General features: G+C 33.9%; 1 protein-coding gene and 1 non-coding gene across 7 annotated transcripts in view; both read right to left on the minus strand.

The window, feature by feature from the left end:
- The window catches only part of LOC105214123 (serine-rich adhesin for platelets), a 143,761-nt gene that overhangs the window by 12,092 nt on the left and 108,292 nt on the right, over positions 1-23,377 (minus strand). For all 6 annotated transcript variants that reach the window (XM_011187350.3, XM_054236014.1, XM_054235999.1 and 3 more), the window contains one exon: positions 6,807-6,910. In XM_011187350.3, coding sequence (XP_011185652.2) covers positions 6,807-6,910 — 104 coding nt within the window. The remainder of the gene's footprint in view (positions 1-6,806; positions 6,911-23,377) is intronic.
- Positions 13,509-13,582, minus strand: Trnat-agu (transfer RNA threonine (anticodon AGU)). The gene has a single exon. It is a non-coding gene; the product is annotated as a tRNA-Thr (tRNA).

The following is a 23,377-nucleotide window of genomic DNA, read 5'->3' on the forward strand; positions in this document are numbered from 1 at the left end:
TTAATCAGATGAACTGCTATGATAAGCGCACCCTCATTATCACAGGATGTGTTTGAAATCAACAATAAAAAAAAACAACAGCAACAATAATAGAACGCGCTCAATGAGCGTCAAAGTAATGGAGCGCGCCACAGCAAGAAAACCGCATGCAACAACAAAAAGTAAGCAGCTCGTTTGGACGCAAAGGGGAAGGCGCACATATGAGAGATGAGGGTGAACAACGCTTTAAGTCGAAATAGGTGTGAGCAGTCCATAAACTAGGCAAATTTATGGCGCGCATTGACAGCGGCTAGCACCAGCCAGTAAAAAAAATTATTGATCCAAAATTGATGTATAGAAGGTAGGCAAGGAGGAACGGAGGAAAATAATTGGAGCAGCAAGGATAATCTTTAGCTGCCCTGCCGCGCCGTGTTGCATGGAGCGTTGCGACGGTGGCTAGATACAAAACGTTACAAAAGGTAGTCGTGTACGCTTTCGATCGCTGATTTGAATGTGATAAAACAGGATGATCAAAGCAAATGTCGCAAGGCAACGACCCAATTGAAAGAGTAATGGACAAGGGAAATTAGGGTAATTTATAATGCGCACCCAAAAGGCAGCGACTAAGTACTTCGCATTGATTTTTTCGAAACATTTGTGAAACATTTAATGTTTTCAAATTAATTTTGCTTTCATTCAATTGAAAGTGGGCGCGTCAATGAGTCGACAAGTGAAATAAAAAATTGTTACACGACCAAAAAATTGAAATTGAAAATTCAATGAATTCGAATGTATCCTTGACTTTGAACCCTCTTACTCTTGCAGCACAACAAAAAAATCGAGAAAAACACAAATTCTTAGACGCGTGCACATTTAAATGATGGACTCGTCTTTCACCCGCAAAATACGAAATCATAGACATCGCGTTGAATGCAGATCAAAAGTTGCAATGTTGCCAAATCTGACTGACTGTCTGCCTATTTATGTAGCACTCAAATTTATTTCTGAATTTCGAAAAAGTTTGCATTTAAAATTTTATATCACAAAGTATTGAATACAGTGGTACCTCAACATACGAGTTTAATTCGTTCCGCAACCTTGCTCGTATCTTGAATTACTCGTATCTCGAAGCAAATCTCCCCATACAAAACAATTGAACTACCATTAATTCGTTCCAACCTCCAAAATGTCATCCCAGTTATGTTTGTTACGTGGTTTTGAATAATAAAAACGTATTTATAAATATCAAATATTTATTACACAAAAACAAAAAAGAGAATGTAAAGAAATAAATTAGATATCCTCACTGGTCTTTGCCTTTTTCGCTACATTTTTCTCGCTTTCACCTATAGGCCGTTTAGGAAAAAACATGCCCAAGGAGGTTTGTTCTTCCTCCCTCTCAGAATGTTCCGGAAATGAGTTAGGCAAGTGTCATTAAAAAGGTCAGATGCACGACCTGTTGCAACTTCTTCTGGGTGTTTTTTTTTTTCCACGAACTGTGAAACTCTCTCCCACATTCCTAAGATCTCCTTTATCTCACTTGTAGAAATAACCTCCTCCTCTGACTCCTCAAAACCAATTTCTTGCATAACCTCAGTATGCTGCTGTGACTGTAACTCTTGTATCTCCTCAGTCGTCAGTTCCTGGGTGTGCTCCTCGATGAGCTCGTTCACGTCTCTCTCTTCCACCTCTAGACCCATGGATTTCCCCAGAGATACAATCCGAAATCGAACCGAACCGGACTCGTATCTCGAATTTCGCTCGTAACTAAAAGCAAAAAATCACTTGCTCGTCGGCTCGTATCTCAAAAAATCCGAATGTCGAGGTACCACTGTATATGGAACTGGTGTCAGTATTAAGATGGTCAATTTTATTTACAAATGGAAGCTTCCGATCTTGAACTAATACTGAAGTATAGATTCTTCGAGTTAATAAAGTCGCTTCAATTTACTTAAGTCGACTTAAGCTCTTTTTTGTTTCGAATGCAACACTGTTTACTTACAACTCGAGAAAAATATGCACATACATATTTAATGTCGCCTTGAAATTGATTGCGAAAATTTGCATGTCAAGGCGCTGTGTGTTTAGCGCAGCCAACAAACAATGTAGACTATATATATATAATATATAGTATTTACTTATGCATGTTGGCGCATTTGACAGTCATTTACTTGTCTTTGAACATTTTCACATTTCAAGTTCATTGCATTTCAAAATCAGTTGCAATTAACAACATTGAACTAATTTCGCTGTCAGGCAATTAAAATAGTTTTCGGCCAAAGAGATTGAGCGACTGACTGTGAATAAATGACAACAACCACAGTAAATGCTGCAGGAGTAATAGAAGTACCGTTGTCTGCTGCACACTAACCCAAAGTCTGTCTGTGGGGCAACGCATCCCGCACGCAATCTCCACAACTCGCATAGATAGGCCGACAATCGGACAGACGGACGGAGAGACAGATAGTCAACTGTGAGCGGCTGTGTGGCAAGTGGATTTACTTGCCGCATACCAGTATATTACGCATTTGCAACACTTGTCGCCGGACTGCACGCCTTGACGCTTTGATTGTTGCTATCTTGCATGCGTCGTCTGCACCAACTGCATCGTCTGTACAAGGCATGACGAAGCGGAAATTAACAGACAATTATTTTCTCGGTGTGCTTTGGAGGTGCGCACGCAGTCACATTATCAATGCCAGCCATTGCGACATGCTAATTTTGCCGACACAGCTAGGCGGCCCACTTCTTCGTCGTCGGCCATACAGCTGTGCCTACCGTCGGCAGCAGCAACATCATTTCCATTTGACAACCCATCAGGCATGTCAAAGAAGGCCGCCCCTATTGCGGTTCCAGTCCAGCCGCTTGTTGTTCCCCCTCCCTTCGCGCACTAACTATTGTCGGCTGTGACAAACCCACTCGACTTTATGGTAGAAGCAACAGTTAGTGCAAGCTTTCAAATCACAATATTTCTCTCGCATGCAATAAAAATGATGTCTGGCTATAAAGTTGTCAGTATTGATAATTTCAAGATTTCCTGACAGTTGTGACGCGCGGCGCCCCGCCACACTAGTTGCAATCTTTCACACAAGTTCACGTTCAGTCTGTCATGAGAGCGCGCTTTCGGCAAAGCCGTTATTCATTCTTGCTCTTCGCCTCTATTGCGTAAAAGTGTCAAGTACTCAAATATGTGTATATCCAAGGGGAAGTGTCTATTTTCTGACTGCTTTTGAGTGCACGCATTTATTTCATAATTACCATAAAGACCAACTAATTTTTATTATAACGATGCGTTTAATGAAATTCTATGTTCCCCCTAAGTGAATTGCATGCAAATACCAAATGCTTTGTGTTGCGCTCATAAGATTTTGGAGTTGTTTGTTGCGCCGCGACTGTGACACCAGACCGATTTTAATTAAATTAGTTTTGCGCTTTGCATTCGACGTTTATTTCCTTTTGAAACTTAATTGAATTGTTTGCGTTAAATGTGGAGAATCAAAGTGATCTTGCAGGAATATGCACATATGTATATCGTATATATTAATAGATGTTAATAGACTAGGGTGCTGGAGATAGGTATTATTGCTTCATTTGTGTGAATACATAATAACCTAGGAGTATATATGAACAAATATGAAATAAGAGCAATACGTTTTGTGATCTTGATTTTGGAAAAAGCTCTTTTTTAACTCAACTCTTGAGACATTTATCGCTATAATTAGAATCTTCTATCGGAAATATTTCTTTCTTTTATATTTCTTTTCTTTGAAAAATAGTTTACTAAAGTATCTGACAGACGGTCTAACAGTTTTTCATAAATTTCGTTACAGCCCCATCTAGCGGGTACTTTTGGTATTTAACTCTCGCTGTCTGTCCATAAACACTATATGACCCCGGAACATTGTTGAGAACAATTGTAAAGCAAAACATCTAACATTTTAATACACTAATAACATTTACCAACAAAAGTACAACTCAATTCACTGCCAATTTGGAGCATTCTACTCCAGGTGAACGGACGACACTTTCTTCTTCAAGTTGTATAAGTACAAACGCCTGCCTATCTTATCGGCTACACACCTCCTATGGGCAAATATAAGACCAACAACAACAACAAATAAATAAACGAATAAACGCGCCACACACACACTCGGCGCCATCACAAGGAATTAAGGCAACAAACGAGACACTTAAACTGACACCACACCAAATCAAAACAGACAAACAAATTAACCAAATAAAAGGCATAAAATACTAAAATTAATTGTAATCTAGTACTTAACGCCGTGTTGCACCCAAAAGCCTGCGCTTGGGCCGTGGAAGCGCCTAACTTAAATTGTAATTATCTTGTGTCAGGTTGGACAAGCCTTTGGGCCGCCACAGTCTGGTCATATTAGAGGCATTGCTTGTGGTGCGTGTAAACAGTCAGTAAATAAATGAATTAGGTGTGTTGCAACAAGACAAACCATGAACTACAATAATAAAAGGCTTATCAACGCCACAAGATAGCGAGTGGGCAAGTGTGGTGCCACAAAAGGTCGACAAGCACTTGTTACACACACCGATTACGCGCTTGTACAATATATGTAAGCGTGTGTGTATTTGTTACTTCTAATGAAAATGTTCACATTGCATAATTTAGTGCGGTGCGTCTGGGTCCTGCCTAATTGAAATGGCAGCAGAAAATTTTTGTTTATGATTGGAGTGGCGGCGCACAGCGGTGATGAGACAATTTTATCGCCATTGGTGGTATTTGGCAGTGGGCAAACCAAAACAAACGAAACAAAAAAAGCGTGGCGACAGGATAACCGCATTGATGATAATGCCACGCAGCATATTGGAAAGCAATTAATTCGTAGGCCAGGCGCTTCGTCTAAAAGCGCGAGCTTGAGTGAGGGGGAACACCCGCGGCGCGTTGAAAGCCGCAAAGCCGCATAACCATAAGCGGTCGCGAGGTGGGGTTAGTTGAGGAATAGAATATAGCAGAGCGCAGCTGAGTGCATTTAGGGGTAATAATATGTGTATTTATGTCAAAAATATGCAAATAGCGGTTGAGTTCGGATCTGTTTGGTTGCACTGTATTTTCACATTTTAATTTTGGTACAACTGAGTAGCCTGGGTATATATGTAGATACTTTTTATGTGAGACTGCAATGGAAATTTATAAAAAAAAAAACGAATATAAACTACTAATGAAGATACTATTTTAATTAGAACATGCTTGAGTTGATTTTTAAAATCTCGTTATTGCCACTGAGAGGCAAGAATTAAATGGAATTATATACAACATAAGTGAAATAAAGTATGCAAAGTTTGTATATTGAATTTACTACATATATAAATGCTTGGCAAAAATCCAAGTATGTGGCAACACTATTTTTTGCTTAATTTGAAAAGTATATATGTATGTATATATGCATTGAATATGTCCCTATGAACCCACAGGCAACTATTTGTAAATAAATACAATTTCCATCAAATCGAAACAATACGAACAGCGTATACACTCAAAAACCACACAGCAAAGAATACAAAAAAAGGCAACAACTGTCTCACTTGTCACTTTCAACTGGGTTATGTGGCGCCCAGAAAATGTGTCAGTCGATTATTCTTTTGCGGCACATTTAACGAAAATAATAACACATACACACACAAAAACATTTTGTGTTTAGAAGACACCCATGCTGAGTCAATCAACCAGTCATTCAAGCGAAGAGACACTTAGTCAACTGTAAATGAGAAACAAGTGCATCGAAACGGCGAATTGTCCTGCAACATATCCTTAACAGACACACGAACACAGATGGTATAAAAAATGCCGAAAGAGCTGAAGACACTGCCACATTAATTTGACGCGCACAGCAGGACGTCATTGTGAAGGACGAGGCCTGCGGCGTTTGAATGCTGAGGCGATTAAGAAATGACAGCAAAAAACGTGCAAGTAACTAATACTTCGAAATCGTTGTTTAAAACATACTCAGCTCATCTTCTTACTAAGGAGCTGGCTGTGTGATTGATATGAGTGCGGCTTGTTGGGATATGAGGGTGGACGGTAAAACAGCTTAAGTCGATTTTTGAAGATTTAATTTTTTTTAATTTCAACTTTAAGTATGCCCTTTTAAATGTCCGCCACGCAACAACAAAAATCTAAAAAGCGATTTTATAGCAAAACCGACATACACACAAACAATATCAAGAAGAAGAGACATTTCATTGTTCATTTCATTATTGCATTCGAATTTGTCATTTCCTTTATTGTGTGAAAAAATTAAGAGCATCTTTTCCACAACAAAAAGTAAAAATCAGCAACTACAACAACAACATTAATGCAATGTGATCTCTCTCAATAGGTTACGAATGCGCATTTTAATTTATAGCGACGATTTTACCTCAATCTTTTAACGGTTTCAGGATAACAAGGAATGCAATAAATAAGGAAAAAGGTAAAGAAAACAACCAAGAGAGGGGAAAAAGACAAAGGACATGAAAGGGAAAATTCATTGTTTGCGACTTATTGCCATTGGAATGTGTTGCGGCAAAGTGTTTTGGGATAAATATTTGAGCTGTGTGAATTTGATGCCTCTTCGGCAGAACAATGCTATTCGTGGAATGTCGCCTGTCTATTGCGTGCACAAGAAGAAATAATTTAATTGAAAATGATTTAAGTAATTGATTTCGAATGATTGTCCTTTATGCTTTGTACCCAATGACAATTGCGTTGGATCAAGCATCATGCTATTTCCGTTTCCTTTTACTCATAGGCATATTTATAAGTGTGAGTATTCGTATGCTTTTGATATAAATTTTGCATTTATATTTGTACTTACCGAGCCATAAACAGCGCCGCATGCATCCATGCACAAATACAGGCAGGTGGCAACGCCTTGGATTTTGATGCGTCCCACATCGACGGTCGAACGTTGCAGTATGGCTGCAATGAAAAATGCAAAATGAATGAAATGAAAGAGGATATTAATTTTATGATTTTTTTTTCTAGAAAAAAGTGAATTATATGAACTGTAATACTGATAAATTATATATTTCTTTATTATTAAAATTTTTTTATGTGAATAAAACCAATATAAATATAAGTATGAGTTTTAATATGATTATAAATACGAGTATGAGTATGAGTCTCTAAGTATCATTTATTAAAAAGTATTATATGTATTTATGAATACAAGTATAATTGGTTCTGACTTTGTTATGAATACGAATTTATGAGTATGAGTATACCTATGAGTATGCATATAAGTATGAATACGAGTATGAGTATTGTCATTTAAATTTCAATAAATGTAAACAAATACTTAAACTTGATCGTTTACATTTCTAATTACTTAACTCATTCATTCCTAATTATGAGAAACTTAATTTAATTTCTAATTACACTTTAATATTAACTAAGCTTTTCTTTTCAACATTTTTCTGTTAATTTTGAAAAATTTATTAATCTCGATTTTCCACCTCTTATCACAAATCTTCAACGCTTTTCTACATTCATTCATTTATACATACATTACAGACAATCTCTCTTAAGCACCGCTATTGACCAATATAAGCTTACTGCTTCACTTCGTTGGGCCTAATTTGTTAACCGTTATACGCGTAAGCCTAAAAAAGCTTACCCAACTTAATTGGCTGTTAATCGTTTAGGCCTAATGACTTTGCTCATTAATGCCGGCAATTTCTACAGCATTAATAAATGAATGACCGTAGATTTCAACGCAGAGCGCTTGTTTTTTCTCTAGACAACGGTGATTGTAGTGAAAACTGGCAATTTAGTTAATATTAGTGATTATGAAGCGGCGATTGTTATCGAAAGCTAACACGCAATGCCACGAGTAGCAAGGTGTGTGGGAAAATGGAAGGCTTCTGTGTGGTCATAAGTAGCTTATAGTTATTAAGTAGTTTCTAAGATAAGGTGTAGTTGAAAAGATTTTAATTTTCTTAATTAATTTTCATTTCATTCATGCGAAAAAGTCGAAAATTGATTTTGAATAAATATCAATGAAGAAAAAATGATCTGGGCACCTGCTTGACTGACTAAAACCAGTTTATTGTACAAATATTTACAAATACATTTTTCGGTAATAAAAATATTTTTTTTTTTTTATTTTGCAACCAATTTATTGCCTTGATCGCGTTGTATGCCTGATGTAAATTTGCAGAATGACAAATTGGTCAACTCCCACGAGCAATTAGCGCCTTCACCTTAACCAAGAGATGGCTGGCAATCAATGTTCACACATTGAACTTGATTTTGTGTGGAAAATTTATTACATACAGACACACATACATATGTACGTAAGACTTATTTTTTAATTGAAAAATGTTATAAAAATTTTGCTGCCGTAAAATCGAATTTTGTGGCTTGTGAAATCATTAAAAAAATAAAATAAAATGTGACTTATAAAAAATATCTGGAAATCAAAAAAGTACCAAAAAGCGACGCAAGCGCGCTTGGCAACAAAACTGGATTTTTCAGACGACAATTTACCAAAAATCGGATTGTTACTAAAGTAATGGAAAAAATATATATAAAACAAAATTAAAAAAAAATTAAATTAAGTCCAACTATTACGTCCCACTCGCCAAGCGGTAAGCTGCAGCTGATAAATGTAGTATATTTGAAAATGACACAAAACTGTGGCAGCAAGTGAACTGCAAGATTAACGCGGCTACCAGTGGTAATTGGCAATATTTTGACTGCTGTCAGTGGCACACAAACACGCATACACATATGTACATACAGACAATATTTATGTATGTCATTTCTGTACGCGAATTGTGTTCGCTGGCAATTTACCGTAATAAAGCGCGCAGCAGCTAACGCAACTAACAACAACGGAAGCTGCTGCAATGCGGCATGCAACCAGCTGTGCGCGCGCAACAAAAATTAATAGCTGCAATCGCAAGCATATGTCAGAGTTTTGGCGTTACTTTTTAAGCTTTTTGCCGGCGAACCGGTTGCAACGCGACAGCTGACCGTGGCGGGTGCAACGCACGAAGACTTTGTTTGAAAAAAAACTCAAAGGAAAAATCCATATGAAAAATGACGAACACAGGAAAAAGCAATAAAAATGATAACGTTTGCAGTTAGTCCGCCCCGCTGTGACTACGACTGCAACTCAGATGAACGAGTTCAATGCGGCGCGCAGACAGGTGGTAATTTTTTCGGCCGCCACACTTCTTGTCGCGCAATTTTATTTTTATATTTTTTGGCTTTTTTCGGTTGTCATTACGGGGCGTTTTAATAGGCGCGCTGTCACAACTGCTGAAAAGCGAAATTTGTGGAAAATCAGCAATTCATTTGTATGCCAATTGCAGGTGGAAAAGTATAGCAGAAAAATCACAAAAAAAAAACAAAGAAAATACAATTTTTGCTTTGCTGTATCTGGCAGTCGGCACTAAAGTGTGCCAATCATTTATTTGCCGCTTTGCTTCAACGCATGCGCACACTCACGTCTGCCGCCCAGCCGGCCGTGTGACTTTGATGTCTGCTGATGACGCTGACGCTTAACGGTGATGAACTGTTGCTGCTGTTGCTGACTTCATGATGTTCATAAAACAAGTGCTGTGTGCTTGGAGTCAAAATCATTAGTCTTCTTGACTTAAGCGCAAAAACTTGTCTCTCTCAGTACAGTGTACACACAAGCCGACGCGCTTTTGTCTGCTGCTTCGTTTTACGCATCGAAATAATTAACATGTTAATAACTTCTTTAAATTTATACACAACTGTATATGTATGTGTGTATATTTTTCGTAAAAAAATACAAAAACAACAACAAACGTATCTTCAACAGCGCGAAACCCGTCAAAGCTTCGCATATGATCTTTGGCCCCGGTCTTCTTGTTGCTTCGTTGAAGCGGTTGTCAGTTAATTTTCTTGTCGCTTCAACGCACTTTTTTGTGCCTTTGAAATTGGCAAAAGATTTATTTTGTGCGGCGAAAATTAATTATAAAGCCTTGCCAACTTTGACACTCAAGTTGTATATATTATGACGTTGGGCATCCTATATGACCCAATTAAGTCAAATATGATTTTCATAATTCTTCGAAGGTGTGATAAGCGAGAAATTGTGTGGAGTTTTATTACAATATTATTATTTTTATATAAATATTTGTTCGCCAATGAATATCATAATCTGACATAAGCTGAATGTAGTCTACATATCATATTCTATTCATAAGAGCATTTTTATCACCCAACAGTAACACTTTATTCATTCTCATTGCTTTCATTTCTCTTCGTCTACTTAATTTTACGCCTTAGTCTTCAAAATTTGTCAGCATTAAGTGGAAAATAAAAATTAAAACATTTAAGAACTCCTTTTATGCCGTAACTCACTTAACCCTTGTACGCCTTAGCTCAGCATTTTGACAGCAAATTTTTAAATTAGAAAAAATAATTAAAACCAAACAACATGCATGGACAACACGTCAGCTAAAAAGTAGATTTTCACGCAGCTTTTGTACAACATTTATTTGCTCCCCATGCCATTTAACATGCCCCAACTCGAGTGTGTGCGTTTTTTTCCCTCGGCGCAACACATTTATCTTGTTGGTTAATTTGAGATATGACAGCAAATGCACGCCTGAGCATTTTTATAGCGTCACTTTGCTACTTGCAGCGTCATAAATTTCCTTTTTAGCAAATGTCGGCGCTTTCGCTTGCTTTGGAGCGTTTGCTTTGCTGCCAGGTAGCCGAGCTGGAGACCAGTGAATGAGACGCAACAATCGCCACTCAAAGTTTTTCTACATTTCACTGTTCGCGCTGAGAGTGTGAAAATTACAGAGTAAAAGTGTTGGAAATAGGTGTGTGGGCGTTTTGACGCGCTGTGAAAGGAAAATTCAAATGAAATCGCTTCAAAATAGCCAGAGGGGTGAAATGGCATAAATATATTGTAAGTATCATACTTACATATATGTTTTATATTTTATATGCATCTTTTGGCAGTGATTATTTGTTATTTAGCAGCTGTCAGAGCTCATATTTTAATTAAGTGGGTAGATAGTGTTTTTCCAATTTTTTTATTCTTTTATTAATTAATTAGTAACGAATCTCTGGCACTCTTGGTGTGAAATAAAATAAAATAAAATAAAATAAAATAAATTAAAATAAAATAAAATAAAATAAAATAAAATAAAATAAAATAAAATAAAATAAAATAAAATAAAATAAAATAAAATAAAATAAAATAAAATAAAATAAAATAAAATAAAATAAAATAAAATAAAATAAAATAAAATAAAATAAAATAAAATAAAATAAAATAAAATAAAATAAAATAAAATAAAATAAAATAAAATAAAATAAAATAAAATAAAATAAAATAAAATAAAATAAAATAAAATAAAATAAAATAAAATCAAATCAAATCAAATCAAATCAAATAAAATAAAATAAAATAAAATAAAATAAAATAAAATAAAATAAAATAAAATAAAATAAAATATAATAAAATAAAATAAAATAAAATAAAATAAAATAAAATAAAATAAAATAAAATAAAATAAAATAAAATAAAATAAAATAAAATAAAATAAAATAAAATAAAATAAAATAAAATAAAATAAAATAAAATAAAATAAAATAAAATAAAATAAAATAAAATAAAATAAAATACAATAAAATAAAATAAAATAAAACAAAATAAAATCAATAAAATAAAATAAAATAAAATAAAGTAAAATAAAATAAAATGAAATAAAATAAAATAAAATAAAATAAAATAAAATAAAATAAAATAAAATAAAATAAAATAAAATAAAATAAAATAAAATAAAATAAAATAAAATAAAATAAAATAAAATAAAATAAAATACAATAAAATAAAATAAAATAAAACAAAATAAAATCAAATAAAATCAAAAAAATAAAATAAAATAAAATAAAGTAAAATAAAATAAAATGAAATAAAATGAAATAAAATAAAATAAAATAAAACAAAACAAAACAAAACAAAACAAAACAAAACAAAACAAAATAAAATAAAATAAAATAAAATAAAATAAAATAAAATCAAATAAAATAAAATAAAATAAAGTAAAATAAAATAAAATAAAATAAAATAAAGTAAAATAAAATAAAATGAAATAAAATAAAATAAAATAAAATAAAATAAAATAAAATAAAAGAAAATAAAATAAAATAAAATAAAATAAAACAAAATAAAATAAAATAAAATAAAATCAAATCAAATCAAAAAAATAAAATAGAATAAAATAAAGTAAAATAAAATAAAATAAAATAAAATAAAATGAAATAAAATAAAATAAAATAAAGTAAAATAAAATGAAATAAAATAAAACAAAATAAAATAAAATAAAATAAAATAAAATAAAATAAAATAAAATAAAATAAAATAAAATAAAATAAAATAAAATAAAATAAAATAAAATAAAATAAAATAAAATAAAATAAAATAAAATAAAATAAAATAAAATAAAATAAAATCAAATCAAATCAAATAAAATATATTGTATATTGTTCCAACAAAACGTTGTAAACTTTTATACCTTATATATGCACAGTATTCCGTTTACATAAATTATATATGTCCAAAAATACTACAACAGTGTTTTATTTACACAAAGAAGTCAGTAATTTCACAGTTTTATGACTTTACAAGAATTGAAATTTGTTTACACAAGAAGCCACAATTTTTTCCATATGTTACAACCACAGTGCATAAAAATCATATAGAGAGTAACAACACATATGTACATATACTTTATGTGTAAGCTAAAAAAAATAACAAAAAAAACAGCTTCCGACTGTGACCAAGGTGGGTGAACAACCGACATACTAATACTAAAGTGCTTTTCTTGTTTTTATATCTACATAAGTTAGAGACAACAAGTTTTTATCAACAAGTGTATATGTGCGAATGTGTATATAGAATATAAAATTTAATTGGAGTTAAACATTGAAAATATATGGATTGTATACACTTGGCCTTTATGAAGTTTACAAAGTTTATAAACATAATTTTATTTATAGAATTTATGCTTGTAAAATATGTTGCTATGCAGTAGCAATGTGCTTCAAACATAAATGTAAGCAGCTTATATGGTGTCCACATCATAAAATATGCAGTTAAAGTATAGTAAATAAGGGTAGAATATAAAACATATTCTTATGATTTAAAAACATGCAAGTACTCTCACATCTGCTTCAGTGTCTTATAATGACAAACAAGAGATCCGCTTTAAGGAGCCAAGGATACAAGCGCATCAAGAGCACAGAATTGAAAACATTTTTAATATTTTTTCGTTCATAAAAGCTTCAAAAAAATTTTATCTTATAAACATGTTTTTGTTAGTAAGAGAGCACTTTACAGATATTTTCATTTGAATGTGTAGTAGCTACATTATATTGCTTTCAAATACACTTGCATTACATATTTTTATGATCTATTAAGGCCATATAAAACTCATAGTCGTACATTAAATATAGAAACATGAAAAAAATTATAAAATCGAAAAAAATACTATTTTCACTGTGTCTTCTCACAAAGTCATATAGGCCCCGGCGAGATTCGAACTCACGATCTCCTGTTTACTAGACAGGCGCTTTAACCAACTAAGCCACGGCGCCATTCATACACACCAACGCAAAATAGCCGAATTGAATGGCCGTGAGGAGAAGCTGTCACCCGAAATATGCCGATAAAAATTCTACATTCTACCTATGAGATACACAAACGAACGGATACGAGTGTGCTACGAACAGCGACATAGATACGGATGCAAACAAACCGCTACACAAATCTACAGAAATGCGTGTGTGAGCGCTGAGCGTCGAGAAAGCAGTTCGCTGGCCCTACAAATCCAAAGATGTTATTGGCGCAGTGTTCTTGTTGCTTTTTCGGCTTTTCTATCAATTCTTCACAGATACATTTGCGGTAGAGTACGCCGGTGCGCTATAAATAAAGTACCGCTGCCAAATTTAAAGAGTTTTTTCCAATTGTTTTTTTTTTTTTTTTGCTGTTGGAGGCGATACAATGAGCGTGTGTATAGAATATTTTCGTGTGCAGTGAGCGGAATACCTTACCTTTATATTATGTGATAAAATATAAGAATTTGGTGGTTGTGGATGAAAGTGAAATTATGAGGGTATTGATTTTGAACCTTGCTGCCGCACCATATACTCACATATTACAAACATACATATGAATAAAACATATGTATAAAAATTATATGTGCTTAAATTTGAGAATATTTGGAAATCTTTACAAGAACATAGGAGTTCTATTAAGAGCAAAACAACATTTTTAAATAAAATTTAATACAACAATTTATAATATTCTTTAAAAACCTTCAATACAAATATGAAATCGAAATATTTCAAATTTACTAAAAAACAGTTTAATAACCTTCATAAAACCTTCCCATAAAAATAAATCTCTTAAAGTTAGGGTCCCACACTCCAAAGCTAAAATAAATAGATATTATTTGCATTGACGTTGATTTCCCAAATGCCGGCACAATGAAAGCCGGTAGGAAAGCAGGAAATTCCTTAACAAGCCGGCAAAGTATAAAAATAAATAAGGAAACTTTCTACTTTAACGCCGATGCGGTCCCACTCCAACAATGGTGGAGTAAAAATCAATATGAGGTTGTGGGGAACGTATTTGAGTACATAAAAAAGTAAAGAAAGGAAATGGAATAAATATGAAATGGGTCTGCACACATTTACAAACATTAATATTTGAAGTTGTAAGACGAAGTTCGGCAACAGCTTGCGTAGAAGTTAAATTCCACAATAAAAATGAGGAGGAAAGTATTTACAAATATATAGGCGGGGAAGTTGATTTTTTTTAACAGAAAGTTGCCTACATTTCGGCGCGGTGGATAAAGTTTATTTTAGGGCTTTCGCCATTTCACTGGGTCATGCCGCTGACTGCTTGCATATTGAACTTATTTGGAAGATATGTAAGCATCTTTGACCCTAAAAATAAAGTAAATAAAGTATTTTTTTGCGAAAAGTTTTTGGTGTTTATATACATATATTGGTTTGGTTATGTACATATGTATATGAAAGTCTGGGCGACTCCTTGGGGATTTGTGTGCATCGAAGTCAATAAACTTTTTAATGAACTGCCGAAGGAAAACAAACATTTTCTTGTATTGATTGTGAGTATACTAGTATACAAATGTATTGTTTATGTATACATATTTATGAACGGACAGATATACATATTTACAGATATACGAAATCTGTACTAAGCATAAATAATTCGTATTATTTTATGAGGCTGTTATATTTGTTTGCAAAACTTTGAAATTCAAGCAAATATTTTTATTATTTTCAGGCTTATCACTCAATACAATCTCCGCCAAAGCATTGTGCACTGGTTGAATAAGCCTTTCCTGTTATTTTCTAGAATTATACGAAAGATACTTTTAGAGCGGCAAAAACGTAAAATAAATGGAATTTTTCGAACTTCATATTTAAGTAACTGCTATCAGTAATACTGTGATTTATCAATTTTGACAGCTTGTCACTTTCTAAATATACTTGTATACATATTTATTCTTATTGAGTGCATATCTAAGTTGTAGTTATTTAAAAGAAAGAAAATTCTGTTAATAAATCAAAAATCTGCTGCTATTTCCTGAATTTTAGTGTAGCAAGATTGAAATGAATTTTGAGTGGTCATGTTATGAGGGCACGACATGTCAAAGTCAACTCATCTTCGTTACTCAAATAATCATTGACTTACGTGTAGTTGAATGCATCTGTCATAATTAATAAATAACATTAGGGTGATACATACTGTTAAAGAAGTATACCAATAAAAAACTAATAAAATTATAAAATATTCAAATGAAATGTAGACTCATGTAAAGAGTACAAAATAAAAAAAAATGCAAAATAAAATTAAAAAAAAAAAACATTTTTCTGACAGCAAAAAGAACTTTTAATAATTAAATTGCATCTATAATATATCAAATATTTTGTCACACATAAGTATATAAAATAAATTTTATATATATTTAAAAAATTAAAATATTTCAAAATGATATAAATTTAGAAATAAAATGCTATAAATTAAAAAAATAATATTTAACAATAAAAAAAAATTAAATTATGTACAAACCATTTTTTTACTGATATTCTAACTTTTTTGAGTACTTCCGATTTTAATTTTTACGCAAAGCATAAAAAAACTCTTAAATTCTATAAATAATTGCGCCACCCTAGTTTTAACATGCTACACTGCATATGCATATCGTCTTTTGTTTATACGCCGTTATAATTGCAATTAATTTTGTCGTAAAATGCTGGTGGTCCCTGCACTTAACAATGTTGTAAGCTGCATAACTTTACTTCTAAATATACATACATACATACGTACATATGTACTAAAATAAAATAAATCGTTTTTTAACTAGCCCGAATTAAGCGGTGAAAGTTTTAACAGTATTTATAACAAATGTCTATCTGTCACAATGAAGTGCTTGGATTTCCGCATGTCATGCCATGTATGGGCAACAACAAACAGCACTACATGAAAAACATGAAAAGTCAAAGAATTATAAATAACACAGAATTCCCACTATGGCAAAGTGTTTTACATGGTTGATATGGGAAAAGTTTAGTGATACATTTGGGGATTGTGGATAAGCGCTCGTAAATATGCTTCAAAGAATATGTATGAGTATTAGGTGTAGAATGTTGTCACCCACCCTAGACTAGAAAAAACTTTCGACGCATAAAATATAGGATATGCATGTAATTAGAATGAAAGCAGGGACAATATTTTAACTGCAAGCTGTAACAACTGTTGGCTACATGTGGACATATTAAAGAGATGCAACAACATGAGTTGCATGGTAATTTGTATATTGTGGCAAAGTTTTTCGATACCCGGTAGGGAAAATGTTCACTGCAGAATTTTCATTAATGGATTTTTTTGCTTTTAGTTGTACTGTTATAAATGTTCAACCTAAGTGTCTTCTTGCCTCCTACTTGAGGCTTCTTGTTAAGATTTCTTTAAACTTTCTTCAATTGTTATATAGATTTTTACGAATTTTGATTTAAATTGTATCATTTTAGTACACAAAATTACTTTTTATTAATATATCAGCCCTCTTTATACTAAAATTAATAAAAAAAAAAATTATTTTTTAACAATATATTTTCCAAGCACAATTTTTCTTGCAGGGCATGTACTGGAAACTTGTTATTTATATAGAAGACTCGACGCACCAAGCAAAACAATCACTAATACACAAGCAAATAAGACAGCAGAGCGGCATTTAACAAGCAAATTTTGTGTGTTTAACAAGTTGTACAGTTATTGTTGTACCGCTTGTTATTCTTGTTTATATACAATATACATATCTACATTTAAATATGTATGTTCTACAAGCATAAATGCCAGGCGGCAACATAAAACTGCTGACAAGCGACTTGCAACACGTCTGCCAGCAGCACAACTGCAACATTTGATTATTTGAACGCAGGCCGATTTTTACAAAGTCATTCCATATTGGTGCAGAGGAAGTGGTGGTATAAACAGTGCTTGCGGCGGTACAAGAGAAGAAGAATATGGAGCGAAGAATAAGAGCAAGCTGGCATAATCTAATAATAAGCTAACGGATTAAATTGTTCATGTAGCGCTGCAAGTGAGAGCTGACACAGTAAGAATTACGAAAAAACGAAATTACAAAAATAAAAAATAAAAGTAAATAAATAAGGCATAAAACAACAACATGTTGCCGCTTTAACAAAACATTAATCATACAACAAGCTTTGGAGTTAAAAATAAGCAAAAAATAAGCGAGAGAATAACAAAAAGCTTTCTCGCTCCAAAAGAACTTTTAACACCTTCACTAAGACCCCAAATCGGTTGCACGCCGAATTCGCAGAATGCAACGGCGCACGAGCTGACGGACGTTGCAGCGGTCGCAGATAGCAATGCTTCGGAGATTTATGAGATTTCTGAGTGATCGCCGAACGGCACACATACACAAAAACGACAAGGCTGTTGATTGAGTGACTGACAGCGCGCTGCAATAAATGCATGGCGCGGGGCAGGTGGAAAGGGGAGAAAGCGAAGTAATGAACTTCAGTGTGCATCGGAGAAAGGGCGCAGTGAAAGAGCCGAAAAAAAAACAAAAAACAACAACAACAATAAATTGCTTGACAATAAAGGCGCAACCACTTTATTTGCCTAATTCACAGCTACACGCAATCGACTCAATTGCCCGTAATTCCACCAAAGTCAACTCCATAAAAAGTGAAAAAGTTGAAAAAAAAACAACAACAAAGACGAATAATAATAAAAACACACTACTATACCAGCAGCCAAATGATCAGGCTAAGACACTCACACAGATATACATATAATCTAACACTTGCACACCTCTTCATCAATAAAAACATCTTCAACTTAATTTATTCTAATTCTTAAAAATCCATTGCAACTCCAAACATTTCAACACTGCAACTTCATTTGCAACACACGTGCGGTGGGTGGGGGATTTGCGTGAAGTGTCTGCAGCCTCTACAAGTGGAAGCTGGGCAGCGCTAGAGGCCACAGTCAACGTTCTGAGCCAAAGCAAACAAGCTTGTTATGACCAACAACTGGGATGGTTCGCGCCTCTACAGCTCCGCAGCATCTAGCATTTCATCTAGCACTTCTGACACTTCTTCTAGTTCCTCTTCTTTACCTGCTCTTCGTGTTGTTGTTTTTTTTTCACTTGTTTGCTTAAGCAATACAACAATTTCCATGTACGCATAATTTTTCCCGTAAATAAACCGTAATTTTTCACTTGTACACCAAGCTGATAAAATGTTAGTTATGCTGCCCAACAACAAGAACCAACAAAAATTTAAGAAAAAAGCATAATAATCATAAGTCAGGCACGCTGTTGCCACAAGTCGAGCAGGTGAAAGTGTGAATCCGGAAATGTGTTTGCAGCCGCATGGAATTATTGCGCTGAATCCAAGAATTTTGTAGGAAATGAAAATGAGGTGTGAAGAAAAACTGGGAAAGCGAAAAGATTTTATGAAAGTTCCAGCGAGTGATTTATGTTGTTGGAGTGTATAAATTTCGACGGAAATGCAATTTTTTAATTATGTTTGGAAAGAAATATGCTGCAAATAAGAATAAATAAGGGCAGAAAATTATTTAGAAAAAAAAATTAATATAATATATTTTTCAGCGTAATCATTAATACTAGAAATGGATATTTTTTTCACTAGATCAGCCTAGAACTCTCAAACAAAAGTGTTATTTGTAGCTATTTGTCATGCTGTACTGGTCACGGTATATATAAATCCGTGTCCACTTTGATTCTCGGAGGTCTGTAGTTTTCAATATCTATATTAATTTTCGAATCTTTAACTATTTGTTTTTCCGCATTTTACTCTTAATCCCCTCCTATAACTGTATCCCTATCGCTCGAGTTCATAATGTGTCTGTAGCACTCAGTTGGATCATCTGTATCGGAGATTCTACTTGCCTCTGGATCTGTATATTTACACTCACTTAAATCCAATTCTGTCAAGAATTTCTTTGACGTGCTACCGCCAGTTAGTCATACGCATATTGCACGCAAGCGCATGTGGTAAGCAGTTCTCTGCCACATTTAGACTTTAAATATATTAGTACCTTTTAATACTTTCGGGAAGCCATTTAAGTGAGTAACTGCCGTGGGGGTAGCGCTAATTACAGGAATGAGTCTTACAGACACCGAGAGATAAGCGCGCGCTGACGCACAAGATGTCAGAGTGTCAGCGCGCAACACATGCCGCGCACGCATGCGCGCCTAGAAACAAACGTACTTGCCACAAATTGCTGCGAGGGCAACAAAGTAGTTGTGCCTAATAAGTAACAATTAAAACAAGCACACTGTCACATGCGTGTTTTGCCAGCAAATTAATTCACTAGCTTCTCAGAAATTCGTTTTTAACAAACATGTTGCACGCAACATTGTTGCCGATGCTACATTTTTATGAGTTTTCGCGACATACACAGCAACGTACAGTCTTTCCTGTGGTTAGACTTGACTATCAATTAGCAGTTGAGTGCGCAAAATATTATAAAAACAACAAAAAGTAAAATGTAGCTGCGGTAGCCGCAGCTTCACGCAATTGAGGACAATTACGCAGACAAAGACAGTCGAAGTGTCAAAAACTGCGAAATATTTGTGACAAGCGCATATTACATATATATAAATTGGCCATAAAGTACTCAGGCGACTGACGTTTTGAAGGCTATAAAAACAGCAAGAAGCAACAGCAGCAGCAAAGCTCATTTAAAGAATTCCAAAGCGACGCTTTCGGTGACTGAGTGGGTGCGTTTATGACTACCAATTCATAACGATATGTGCAATGTGGCATTGTTCAATAAATTAGCGCACAATTACAAATACAAAATTGGCGTCAATTCATTGTAAGCAGTTTGTTTCAACGAAAAACGTTGGAAATTCCTTCATGCCACATAAAAATATTTTCGAGTTTTAATTCAATTTGTTGTTGTTTTGATTTGCGCTTACTCATACGATATTTTTTGTATTTTTTCCGACTTCAGTCAACAAAATTAATATGTTTATTGCCTACAATTATTAGTCCGTGTACGTTTTCAAGGTGTCATCGGACAGTTGCCAGTGTTAAGTTGACTAATGAGACATGCGCCGCGGTACGTGCGTTGCAAGTGGTAGCTACAAACATCATTGGAATTTTATATATGAGGAAATCATAGTTTATATAGCAAGCAAGGAGTTAAGAAAAAATATTCAAAAATTATTTTTTAAATTACTTCGATCTAACTAGCTGGAATTATACTCATTGCAGCTTATTACCAGTATGTGTATAATAATGAAAACCCTTTTAATCCCAAAAATATAAATTACAAACATTTTTATATTCTTCTTTTCACCACAAATAGTTTATTTATTCGAGAAAAAAATCGAAAAACAGTTGTAATTGCTGCCTATTACATACTACATACCGCACGAAACGTGCAACACGTGCCCCAACTAACAAGTATTCAATTATACACATATATTCGTGTAAACACGGCCATACTGATTGCCTCCTCTATAACAACATACATAACTATTTGAGAACATACAACGTCAAACTGAAGGCGTGTCAAACGTGGCGCATGAATATTGAATTCATTAAATAAATAACTGAACAAAATAAATAAATGAATGAACAAGCATTTATTGAATGTTCGTAAGAAAAAAGATTTCAAAGTCGAAAAGTGTTTAAATTGTTAATTTACACACTTGAGTTTGAGTGATGCATAGCAAAAAGGTTGCAAGTGCAAGAAGAAGAAGAAGAATAAAAAGAAGTAGAAGCGGCAAACGTCAGACATAAACAACACCTTCATGACATATTAATTATGACATGACTGCTTGACAGGCGCGCCACCCGAGCGCTGGAAGCAGTAGTGGCGGTAAAAGAAGAACAAGCAGACAAAGTGAAGAAACAGCGGCCACATTGAATGCAATTGTCATAATTGAAATGTCATCAAAGGCAACGGCAAGCAGCGATTATACAAATACACATACATACAATTCGTCTAAAGTACTAACAATAGCAACAACAAGCTTTGCTGCCGACTTTGGCATGCAATCGAATATCAAACTGTTTGTGGCTACCAGAAGCATGCAACACTGGCGGTAATTTGCTGTTCGAACTATTTGTTTATCTGTATTCACATGTGTGTATCTTGTGTTCGCTTGTTTGTCACTTTGACAAATGATTGATTGAGCGGAGTCTCTCATTGCAGCACCTTCTTCTTCTACCGTTCATGCAAATAAATGCAATCAAACAAGTGTTTATTTATCTATTTATTTGTCTATTTAGAATCATTGATGGCAACTTGTCAATTGAATTTTCTGGCGCTTCTCTATTTACTGTGGCATTTCCTGCATCTTCAATTGAATAAAAATATCTGCGATCGACTGAAATTGATATATTTGCGATTGTATGTGTGTGATGGTGTCATGGTGGGTGGTTTTTTATACCTTGGTTCAACGTATAAAGGCAAGATAATCACAAGTGTCAGAACTTTAACCTCCAAAACCTTTGAAGCATATTAAGGAGGGTTTGATTTGTGGTCTGGTATAATTACCGAAAATACATGGCTGTTTTTACAGTTAAGTCTCCGCTAGTACAGTAGAGATCTATCGACAACCAATCCAACTAACCGAACGAAACCCAACATAACCTCACATAATTTATCCTAACCTCCACTAATTATAATAGTTTCGTAGTAAAGCAATCAATTAAAAAAGATTCTCAAGATTATCCAACATGTTCTATGTATTTCAACTGTTCTTCAGGATATCAAGATTGAACCTTCAAGGGTTAAGTCACCCAGGAATAGCTGATCCATATTATAGCAAGCCTTGACAACATAAAAATATGCTCGTACACCTTGACTTTGCGTCATAAAGATAACCAACAATGAGAAAGAAAATATTTTTACAATCTTAAACCCCTTATTACGTTTATTTATAACTTAAACAAACCCCTTCAAATAGATTTTCAGATGAAAACCATAAAAACCAATGGATTCCATAAAATTCCTTGCAACCAAAACTATTTTGAAAACTTCAAAGCAATTAGCTAACAAATATTTATTCATATTTAAAAGCAGTGAAACCACAATGATCCCAAGAATCCAACCCAAAATACAAATTACGACATGCAGCCATTTGAAACAAATCCGAAAAAAAAGTTATTACAATCGAAATGGTAATTAAGTTGAAGTCAAAATAAAATTCCAGTTGCCAGTTGCCGCCAACAACAAACAACAACAATAATAATGTCGACAGCACCGAGGTGCAAATTAAGTCGCCACGCTGCCAATATGACAGGCGCACATACATACATACATACATACATACAAAGGAAAATAAGAAATGCTATGAAGATTAAGCTGCAACGAATAAGAAAATATATACATGTATGTACTCCTATATGGAAGAAAATCTGGCATGCCACAGCCGTCGTCATAGGAGCACACGTCGCGGCAGCAGAGCGTCGCTTGGGCAAATGGGGGGAAAACTATTTTTATATGACGCCATAAATCAATTGCCACGCCGCGAATGTGGCAACGGGCGGTCCGGGTAATTAATTCTAAATTGAAATATTTCGACTCTAAAAGGCTTAAGCGCACAATAACCAGGCTAAAGAGCCTAACAACAACAGAGCGCCAAAACAAGCACATCGACAGCAACATCAACAGCGGTATTAGCAAGTCCCTGAGTAGTGCGCGAGTGGAGTTGAGGGAAAAAATGGAAAAGAAATTAAAAAATAGCAGCAAATGTTGCAAGAATTACAACGTGCCACAGAGTTATGAGCAAAAGTTGCAAGCAACGCGTAAATAGCTGGGGAAATGCTTGCAACAATTGATTTGTA

The sequence above is a fragment of the Zeugodacus cucurbitae genome, chromosome 2 (assembly GCF_028554725.1).
Source record: "Zeugodacus cucurbitae isolate PBARC_wt_2022May chromosome 2, idZeuCucr1.2, whole genome shotgun sequence".
NCBI classification, from domain to species: domain Eukaryota; kingdom Metazoa; phylum Arthropoda; class Insecta; order Diptera; family Tephritidae; genus Zeugodacus; species Zeugodacus cucurbitae.